Source organism: Triticum aestivum, chromosome 3B (genome assembly GCF_018294505.1).
Source record: "Triticum aestivum cultivar Chinese Spring chromosome 3B, IWGSC CS RefSeq v2.1, whole genome shotgun sequence".
Classification (NCBI taxonomy): Eukaryota; Viridiplantae; Streptophyta; class Magnoliopsida; order Poales; family Poaceae; genus Triticum; species Triticum aestivum.
The window spans coordinates 419,079,401-419,089,415 of record NC_057801.1 but is presented as its reverse complement, the minus strand read 5'-3'; the positions used below and the strand labels follow the sequence as shown (position 1 = coordinate 419,089,415).

General features: G+C 52.8%; 1 protein-coding gene across 2 annotated transcripts; it reads right to left on the bottom strand.

Annotated features, from left to right (window-relative positions):
* Positions 1-532: 532 nt before the first annotated feature.
* Positions 533-9,712, bottom strand: LOC123065441 (DEAD-box ATP-dependent RNA helicase 26). Of its 2 annotated transcripts, none has more exons than XM_044488714.1 (9): positions 9,372-9,711; positions 8,960-9,066; positions 8,823-8,878; positions 8,496-8,702; positions 8,207-8,413; positions 8,044-8,130; positions 7,852-7,947; positions 7,529-7,744; positions 533-1,095 (listed from the first exon to the last, which is right to left on the bottom strand). In XM_044488714.1, exons 1-9 carry the CDS (start codon positions 9,599-9,601, stop codon positions 868-870), a joined length of 1,434 nt encoding a protein of 477 aa, XP_044344649.1. In that variant the 5' UTR covers positions 9,602-9,711; the 3' UTR covers positions 533-867. The 2 variants fall into 2 exon arrangements, with proteins under 2 accessions (XP_044344649.1, XP_044344650.1); XM_044488715.1 differs by lacking the exon at positions 533-1,095 and adding an exon at positions 7,189-7,448 and having other exon boundaries at positions 9,372-9,712.
* Positions 9,713-10,015: the final 303 nt, after the last annotated feature.

Below are 10,015 nucleotides of genomic sequence, written 5' to 3'. Positions count from 1 at the left end.
CTAGGAGGTGCTTTCATGTTCATGCGATGCGGGCCAAATAGTGAACGCAGGCTATCAAACAGCCCAATTTCTTACCGTGCGGGCCTGGTTGGCCTCTATACGGGTTACCAAACACGCCCTAAATTCGCTAGCTAAAAAAACGCCCTAATTTTTACTGAAAAGAAATTCTCCTGCTGATTGGGACAGGATATGAATTGATCGAGCTGTACGAGTTGCCTACCTCGTCGTCTGTTTTCCCGACTGGTTAATACCAGCGCACACATGCTTGCAAGAGTCGAGCAACCTGACGACGGCCATCCTCTCGGTGCTTGTCACAGTTCTCCCATGTCCAAAACCAAAAACTATACGAGTATTTCTTAAGTCGGGGTGCAAAACCAAAGGCATCTTATCTTATCTAACAAAAAGGAGAATACAACGGTGAGGCAAAACCTAGTATTAAAGAAACGAGTATAAGCTGGCAACAAATATTTTTTGCTAATGAAGCTGGCAGTGAATAATGACAACATAATTCAGAATTCCGATTCCATAAGAATAGCATAAATGATACAAGTTGATGAATAATGTAGCAACGTGAGTGTATGATGTATTGCCATTCATTCACTAAATAACCAAATACCTCTCTTTCCTTCTTAAAGGAGCTCAGGAACAGCGCTATAGTTAAGGTTCAAAAATACCACACCGGATAACAATGTTATACCAGGAACCTACCTATTGTCAATCGAAAAATCGGTTGAAAAAGAGTGCAGCACCAGGGTACAGCACAGGCAAATTACTTACTGTTTAAGAGGCTGAGAGCAGTATGGTTGCACAAATGCACATAGTGCCTTCTCTAGCAAACAAATCCTGCTTCACCTTCAAACATCAGATTCACGAAGACCTCAGCCCAGGAACATTTTGAAGGCCCATCTTCCGAAGAATGAGTTTCGGTATGGCTGGCACAATTTCAAGCCCCATGCTCTGACTGAAATCCTCTGCAAGCTTAACAAGTCTTGACTTGTCTCTGCTGATGGTCTTGTTTGAGTTGTAGTACCCTAACCATGCTTGATAGGCCGATTCTTTCGTCTTTATCTCCACTCTCCTGATGGCACCTTTCACCTATCAAACCAAGGAAACATAAAGTGCCAAATACGTTAGCTTTACAGGGTGAAAATAGACTGAGATTTCATAAGCAGACTTTCTTGCTAAATCTGCACCTAACTAACCAGAGTACAAAGCGTGGTAGATGAAAAGATAATAAAAATCATATACTGCTTACTTCTGTTTGAATGCTTGGATTAACTGGAGGTGCCACCGTATCTGTTATTGACAGATCATTAACGCTACTAAGGAAATGTTTTTCCCAGTGAGCCAACAGTAAAATGCCTTGCCCTTCCTTGCCTTTCCTTTCAGTACGACCAAGTGTCGGGGGCGATGCTGATTCCACCAACACCTATGGGGACAGAGCCCCTTTCGGTTCGGTGGGGGGCGGAGAGCGCACAAAGAGCGGATCGAGGCGGTACACGCGGGCGATTTTACCCAGCTTCGGACCGCACGGATGCGTAAAACCCTACTGCTGCTTGTTTGTGTATATTGGATTCTTACTCAGGAGCGATGGACGCTGCCAGACTGAGCGTGAGAGTGTTCCTGGTGTTGAATGAGCCGAACTGGCCGAACCTGCTGAACCCCTTCTACGTTGCGCTTGGGCCTCCTTTTATACTTTCAAGGGGTTACCCACAGGTGGCAACGTAGACTAAAAGGGTAGAAATGGAAAAGGATGCGGTAGGTGCAGCTACCGCTTACTGTGGATACAGTGCACCCTACCTAACTCTAACGGCAGGGGACAAGGGCATTAAATGCCTGTCTGAGTCTCCTATACAGTGCAAAAGGTGACCGTTAGGAGCACCACCGTTTGCCACGATGGGCTTCTCTTCATCTCTGCTTGCCACCACGTACCCCTAGCTGCACGGCCTCCTGCCACGTGTGCTTGGGAGAGCCCTAGAGCGACACGTTAGCAGGTGTGCTGGAGCGCGGGCACGAAGTGGGGGTTTCCCGCGGCAAGCTCCTTGCCGCGGCCGTCGTCTTGTCGCGTCCGGAAGCTTGTCGCTCGCCGGATCTTGCCGGGACGCAGGGCGTGTTGCGGCAAGCTTTCTTGGTATGCCTTGAGTGGCCTTCCCGGCAAGCTCCTCTCGCCGGGGTCTTGTCTCTTCCCGGCAAGATCCTCTTGCCGGGGCCTTGGTTGGCCTTCCCGGCAAGCTCCTCTTGCCGGGGCCTTGGTTGGCCTTCCCGGCAAGCTCCTCTTGCCGGGGCCTTGGTTTGAGTACTTTGTTCTTGAATGGTCTTCAAGGAAACCACGGAGGGTCTTGGCGGTCACCCGGCAAGCCTTGCCGCGGGGCGCTGCAACTGCCCGTGCACGAGTTCGGGGTAATAGGGTACCCCTACTCTAGTACACCGACAGGAGCCCCCGGGCCTGGGCCATACACGGTGCCGAGCGCTGTTGGGTCAGGCCCAAAACAGTGCACGGGCACGCGCGGCCTAGGTCACACCGCGTATCTCTCCGCTCCCACCGCGCACGCCCAGAACGGCACGCGTCAAACGCGGCGTCGTGGGAGAGATCGCGGGTGGCGTGCGTGGGGCTAAGCCCCCCGAGCATGCGTCAGGCCACGATGATGGGGGCGGTTCACGCCCTCCTCCCTAAACGGAGGTAGGTGTGGAGGCGTGGTGCATTTACTGGACGGGGCCGGTGCGCGATTTTCGGGACGTCCACTCCCCGCGTTCACGGGGCGGAGCGAGGCCGCCTCATCTGTCGCCTTAGTTCTGCATCCCCGCCACGCGGCTCCCATGCGCTTGGGGTCACGGACGGTGGAGTGGGAAACTGGGCCGTCGCGAGCGGGTTGGCCCCGACTCCCTGCCCTTCCCGTGCCTTGATTCGCTGAGCGGGGCGGCCGAGCTCCCACCCCGCTCCTTTATAAAGAGCGGGATAGGAGCACAGAAACCCGCACTCTCTCATATTCTCCTTTCTTCAGCTTCTGCTCCCCTTTCTCGCATCTGCCATGGAGAAAGGGAACCCAGGCCCTTCATCGGTGGCGGCGAGGGTCGCCGCCAGACAGCGCATCTCTCCCTCTTCCGCGTCCGTGGTGGCAGAGCCAGCCATAAGGGGAAGAGGGAGGGGGCGAGGTCGCGGACGAGGTCGAGGACGAGGTCGAGGCGCTCGGGGAAGAGGCGGACGGGGCGGCGCGTCAGCTTCACCTCCGCCGGCGGCTCCTCCCCCCACGGCGGTCCATATAGGGGACGACCCTTGCGAGTTCTTCGTCAGGCTACGCCGGGCGCCTCGTCGTCGCCTCCGGCTTCCAGCTCCGTTTGCGCGCGCGATGGAAGTGGACCCGCCCGAGACGCTGAGACTGCACATGAGGGGCTGTGGGATCAGCGGCACGCGAGTCCGCGTTGCATTCCCAGCCCCTAATGTGATGTATCTTGATCGAGGGTGGAAGACGTTCGCCCGCATCCACAGCTTGACGGAGGGGTTTACCCTCCATTTTAAGTTGATGGAGGGCGATCTCCTCTCCGTCAAGGCCTTCGGGTGCTTCGGCACTCGGGCGAAGTGCTGCGTGGACAGCTTCTCCGACAGCGAAGGCTCCTCCTCGAGCGAGAGCGACGAGGAGGGGAGCGACAGCGACGACGAGGGCAGCGGGCGGCGGGGTAGCGGGTCCGACTAGGCGTCGGGCGCCGCTTTGCGCGGCACCGGCGACCCCATCATCCGCGTCGCCGGCTTCTTGAACTCCCCGGGGTCGTCTCCTTGGGCGGCTGGCGTAGGGAGGCTGCGGAAGGGGAAGAGGGCTGGCGACAAGGCCGTCAGGTCGGAGTACGAGGGCGTGGTGCCCTCGACAGCGTGCTGACGTCCTGTCGCCCCGTCTTCGAGCCCCGCTTCCAGCGCCACCGTCGCCGTCCGGCCTTCGGACGGCCCCCGGGATGTTCCCTTGGTGTCTTCTGGCACCCGTAGCTCGCCTAGGCACTCCTTTTGCCTTTTTCGCCTACTTGACCTGCCTCCTGAAAAGAGGGACAGGAAAGGGATTACGGGCATCTTATCTTTTTAATTTGTAAGCCTTCGGGCCTTAGCTGTATCTAGAACTTGTAATCCTCTCTTTCATGTTTTTCATCCTCTATGGACTGTACCTGAGTGGGATGTTTTTTAATGAAAAGGGGATGCTTGCCGGGTTATTTGTCTCGTGAGCTAAACCCACGCCAAGGAGCGAATCCTTGGTATCCCTCGGACAGACATTTCATCCCCCGGCAACAGGCCCTGCCGCCTTCCCACGTCGCTCAACCTTTCTCACGTTTTAGATGGAGGCAGGAACGAGGTGGGTGCGGTCTCCTCATTTCACCCCTTTGCTGCCGCGACTACGACCAAACTTGGCCCCGAGAACGAGCCCCAGGGCCTAGAGTTGAGGGAGCACGGCAGTATTCAGGAGGAAACGTGGTTTCGCATTCCCCAGTCCATAAGAGGATGCATGATGAGGGATGAAAGACTTATCTGATATTGCAGCCCCCGGCAACTCTAGTTTGCCGTGGACGATTCTTGGCACTCACAGCCCCCAGCGATACTGGCTTGCCGGGAAGGCTTTTATCTTCGGCAGAGAACTTCGACGTTCTCGATGCCGGCTTCCGGCAAGCTTGTTACCAGGAAGGCTTTCATCTTCAGCAGAGAACTTTGACGTTCTCGATACCGGCTTCCGGCAAGTTTGTTGCCAGGAAGGCTTTTATCTTCAGCAGAGAACTTCGACGTTCTCGATGCCGGCTTCCGGCAAGCTTGTTGCCAGGAAGGCTTTTATCTTCAGCAGAGAACTTCGACGTTCTCGATGCCGGCTTCCGGCAAGCTTGTTGCCAGGAAGGCTTTCATCTTCAGCAGAGAACTTTGACGTTCTCGATGCCGGCTTCCGGCAAGTTTGTTGCCAGGAAGGCTTTTATCTTCAGCAGAGAACTTCGACGTTCTCGATGCCGGCTTCCGGCAAGCTTGTTGCCAGGAAGGCTTTTATCTTCAGCAGAGAACTTCGACGTTCTCGATGCCGGCTTCCGGCAAGCTCGTTCCAGGAAGGCTTTTATCTTCAGCAGAGAACTTCGACGTTCTCGATGCCGGCTTCCGGCAAGCTCGTTGCCAGGAAGGCTTTTATCTTCAGCAGAGAACTTCGACGTTCTCGATGCCGGCTTCCGGCAAGCTCGTTGCCAGGAAGGCTTTTATCTTCAGCAGAGAACTTTGACGTTCTCGATGCCGGCTTCCGGCAAGCTTGTTACCGGGAAGGCTTTTGGCGAAGAACTCCGTTGTTCTTGACACCGGCTCCCGGCAAGATCGTTGCCGGAAAGGCTTAGGGCGAAGAACTTCGTCGCTCTTGACACCGGCTCCCGGCAGGATCGTTGCCGGAAAGGCTTATGGCGAAGAGCTTCGTCGTTCTTGACGCCGGCTTCCGGCAAGATCGTTGCCGGAAAGGCTTAGGGCGAAGAACTTCGTCGTTCTTGACGCCGAAAAGATTGGCCCTAAGGGCGTTGCCAGCCCCCGGGCCATAACTGCGTTCAAACATAGCAAGTGATTAGCATCCGAAGTGCACTTAACTTGCTTGCGAATTTTGACTTTTGCTGCATATTCCCTATGCCTGCTGCAATGCTTTCCGGTGCGTACGATCCAGCCAGTAGCGCTTGAGGGAACGGGCCCTTAGCGGCTATTCGGGAACAACGCCTCCTGGAAAGGTTTACCTTCTTGGTTCTAGCGCAACCGCACAAGTTGCCGAGCAGACTCGAGGCAACATGGAGCGCAACTAGCTCCGAGAAGGCTCCTCGGCATACAGGTCTATGCAGAAATCTCAAATAAATAGCGCATGCTATCTTCCTGTTCAACCTCTCTTTGTACGTCCACCCTACGCTTTCTAGGGAAACTTGCCGGCGCAGGCACCCTTGCCGCGAGCGCCGAGTGCGGAACTTCGGCAGCCTGCTGGCGGGGTCGCTACTGACAAGCAATCTTGTCGCAACTAGTTGCAGCTTGCTTAAGTTGTTGAGCGGACTCGAAACAAAATAAGGGCGCTAGCAGCTCACTTAAGTTGCTGAGCGGACTCGAAGCAAAGTAAGGGCGCTAGCAGCTCACTTAAGTTGTTGGGCGGACTCGAAACAAAGTAAGGGCGCAGCTAGCTACGAGTTGATTCCTCCGCGCACAGGTTTTCCGTACAAAGAACAAGATCTCCGAGGCGGATAACCTTATATAGAAAGGAAATATCTAAAGTTTCGCACGACTTAGCTTTTCCCGTCGTCGCACTGGCGTCGTTCTTTTGCTCGCCCGCTCCGTAGGAGCCATGACGATGAAGATTTAGCTTGCGTGCACGCCTGATCGGGTTCGCACAATCTCGACGCCCCCTACCTGGCGTGCCAGAGATGTCGGAGGCGATGCTGATTCCACCAACACCTATGGGGACAGAGCCCCTTTCGGTTCGGTGGGGGGCGGAGAGCGCACAAAGAGCGGATCGAGGCGGTACACGCGGGCGATTTTACCCAGCTTCGGGCCGCACGGATGCGTAAAACCCTACTGCTGCTTGTTTGTGTATATTGGATTCTTGCTCAGGAGCGATGGACGCTGCCAGACTGAGCGTGAGAGTGTTCCTGGTGTTGAATGAGCCGAACTGGCCGAACCTGCTGAACCCCTTCTACGTTGCGCTTGGGCCTCCTTTTATACTTTCAAGGGGTTACCCACAGGTGGCAACGTAGACTAAAAGGGTAGAAATGGAAAAGGATGCGGTAGGTGCAGCTACCGCTTACTGTGGATACAGTGCACCCTACCTAACTCTAACGGCAGGGGATAAGGGCATTAAATGCCTGTCTGAGTCTCCTATACAGTGCAAAAGGTGACCGTTAGGAGCGCCACCGTTTGCCACGAGGAGCTTGCCGCGGGAAACCCCCACTTCGTGCCCGCGCTCCAGCACACCTGCTAACGTGTTGCTCTAGGGCTCTTCCAAGCACACGTGGCAGGAGGCCGTGCAGCTAGGGGTACGTGGTGGCAAGCAGAGATGAAGTCGTCTTGTCGCGTCCGGAAGCTTGTCGCTCGCCGGATCTTGCCGGGATGCAGGGCGCGTTGCGGCAAGCTTTCTTGGTATGCCTTGAGTGGCCTTCCCGACAAGCTCCTCTCGCCGGGGTCTTGTCTCTTCCCGGCAAGATCCTCTTGCCGGAGCCTTGGTTGGCCTTCCGGGCAAGCTCCTCTTGCCGGGGCCTTGGTTAGCCTTCCCGGCAAGCTCCTCTTGCCGGGGCCTTGGTTTGAGTACTTTGTTCTTGAATGGTCTTCAAGGGAACCACGGAGGGTCTTGGCAGTCACCCGGCAAGCCTTGCCGCGGGGCGCTGCAACTGCCCGTGCACGAGTTCGGAGTAATAAGGTACCCCTACTCTAGTACACCGACACCAAGTCTATGTATATACTGCTGTCTATCAGAAGGCAACCCAACCTGCACGAGCAGATAAGATTTACGAGGAATGTACACCTCATACAAGTTCTTTGGATAAAATATATGACAACGGAACCTACCTGTATGACAAGCGAGACATCACGATAATCAACACCACGGGCAGAAACATCAGAACTGACTAATATCAAGCCCTTTGACTTCCTAAATTCATCTGAGACCTTTGTTCTGGCAGATTGTGACTTCCTGGAATGAATCTCTCTTATATTCAGTTTCAGCTGGGAGAGAATTTCAGCAACAAGCTTGGTGACCATTGCTGTAGTACAGAATATAATAACCTGCAAAATTGCATGGGTAATGTCAACCGTGGAAAATAACTAAGATGTAAACCGGCACCTTGGTGAGGTGACACCCTACCAAAAACAAAACCTGCGAGATAACTTACTTTGTATTCTGCATCTTCCGCAATATGCTTCTTTAAGACACCATATAATATAGAGAAGTGGAGGTCTAATGGTGCAACCATGTACATCTGATTTACCTGATACATGAGCAATAATGGAAGGTGCCTATGAGCTAGTTGCCAAGCTTACTTCAAAATTCTATCTAACAACTCAGGAAAATGACAGATTTAGACCTGTGCATGTGTCTCCTCATCACCCTCTTGAACAGTGTTGATGAACTTGTAATCCTTCTGCATTGCTAAATGAGATACTTCACGGACCTAACAGTAAACATTCAAAAGATCAGATTGCATCAAGACTTCAGGTACAATGAGGTGACATGAGAAAAAGAGATACCTCTGCTGGAACAGTAGCAGAAAATAGCAGTGTTTGCCGTTCCTTAGGAATGAAAGCAATTATTTTCTCAATATCTCTTCTGAATCCCATATCCAATAGGCGGTCAGCTTCATCAAGAACAAGAACCTTCACACCTTTAATCCGGGCAGAAAAACCAGGTGTGTTTTCAAGATGATCGATGAGCCTTCCAGGTGTAGCAACAAGAATCTGTTTGATCGGTAGTATGTATTAGCACATAAATTGCATTCAGATATGAACAAACTGAAGCCGATACAGTTGATGGTACGACCTGACATGGAGTGGATCGCATGCTTCGTTGCTCTTGAGATAATTTTGTGCCACCAATTACAACCTGCACGCCCAGTGAGCTGTGATACTTAAGAAGCTTCCTAGCCTCAACGGCCACTTGGTATGCTAGCTCCCTAGTAGGGAGCATCACCAGCAAATTTATCGATGTAGAACGGGGTAATGTAGACAGAAGTTCAATGGCTGGAAGCTAACAATAAGAATTTGAAAGTCGGTCAGATTGGTTAATCCCCACGGTAACATCGCTGCAATAAGCCATGAGCTGTGAAAGCCGTCAAATTGACTAGTTGTGCTGAAGGTGAAAGAATACCAAAAATGCAACGGTTTTTCCTGTTCCAGTCTTTGCTTTTGCAAGAACATCCTTGCCTGCACTCAACAAATTATTGGAATTTTAGTTTCAGGGTTTCCCAAGACTACGGAGCAAAAATAGTTTGCGTTATTGCTGACCTTCAAGAATTACTGGCAGAGTTGCCTCCTGGACGCGGGTCAGCCTTTCATACCCAGCATCTTTGATTCCTTGCAATGACAATGGAGAAACAGCGCATTGATCGAACCTGCAATATGCAATAAAAACGACATTTTCAAAATGAGAATGGCAGAAAAATGCTTGTGACGCCAATGTAATCCCAATAATTTGATGAACACACATAGGGTAGCAGCCGACAGTGTCACGAACTACAACTACATGTCATTCGAGGCCAACTCCGAATGATACCCCTAACTCGTAAAGCTGAGGAACAGTGCGAATTGAAAAATACCTAGCACACCAGAAATATACAGTGTATGGTAGGTTTGTACAGTTGGGGAAATATTTGATGCGCAAATTCGACCGAAACAAATATGAGGCGCGTGCCATTACCGTGTGTCGCTGAGGTACGATCCATCCACGCCTCCTGTGGCTGCGTTAGTGCTTGTCCCCGCATCGATATCCATGGCCTCCGCCGGCACCACGGCCACCTCGCGGACCTGGTCGCCGCCTCTTGGCCGGCTCGTGACAACCCTGGGGAACGCGGAGCCGTCCTCCGCGTCCCTCGGGCGCCGCCTCCGCTGCCGCTTCGGGACCGCCGCGTACCCGGGATTGCCTGACATGATACCGCTGGGAACGACGGCGATGTCGATATTGGCGGCGGCGGCGGCGGGCGGGCGGGAACGTTGGAGCAGGGTGACCTAGGAAACACAAGGAGGAACGAATACGCACTTCGCAACGTTGCGATGGCAATTTATGGGTTTGCCCTTTCCGACAACCGGATAGTTCCATGCATTGTGGCCCTCATATTTACTCCCTCCGTTCTATAAGAGCGTTTTTAAAACATATTTACTCCTTCCGTCAAATAATATAAGAGCGTTTTTGAAACATATTTACTCCTTCCATCCATAATATAAGAGCATTTTTTAAGGATTTAAAAAACACTCTTATATTACGGGACGGAGGGAGTACCTTTTACTACCTCCGTTCCAAACTATATGACGTTTTGGTACTTAGGCGGGGGAGCAAATATTGAC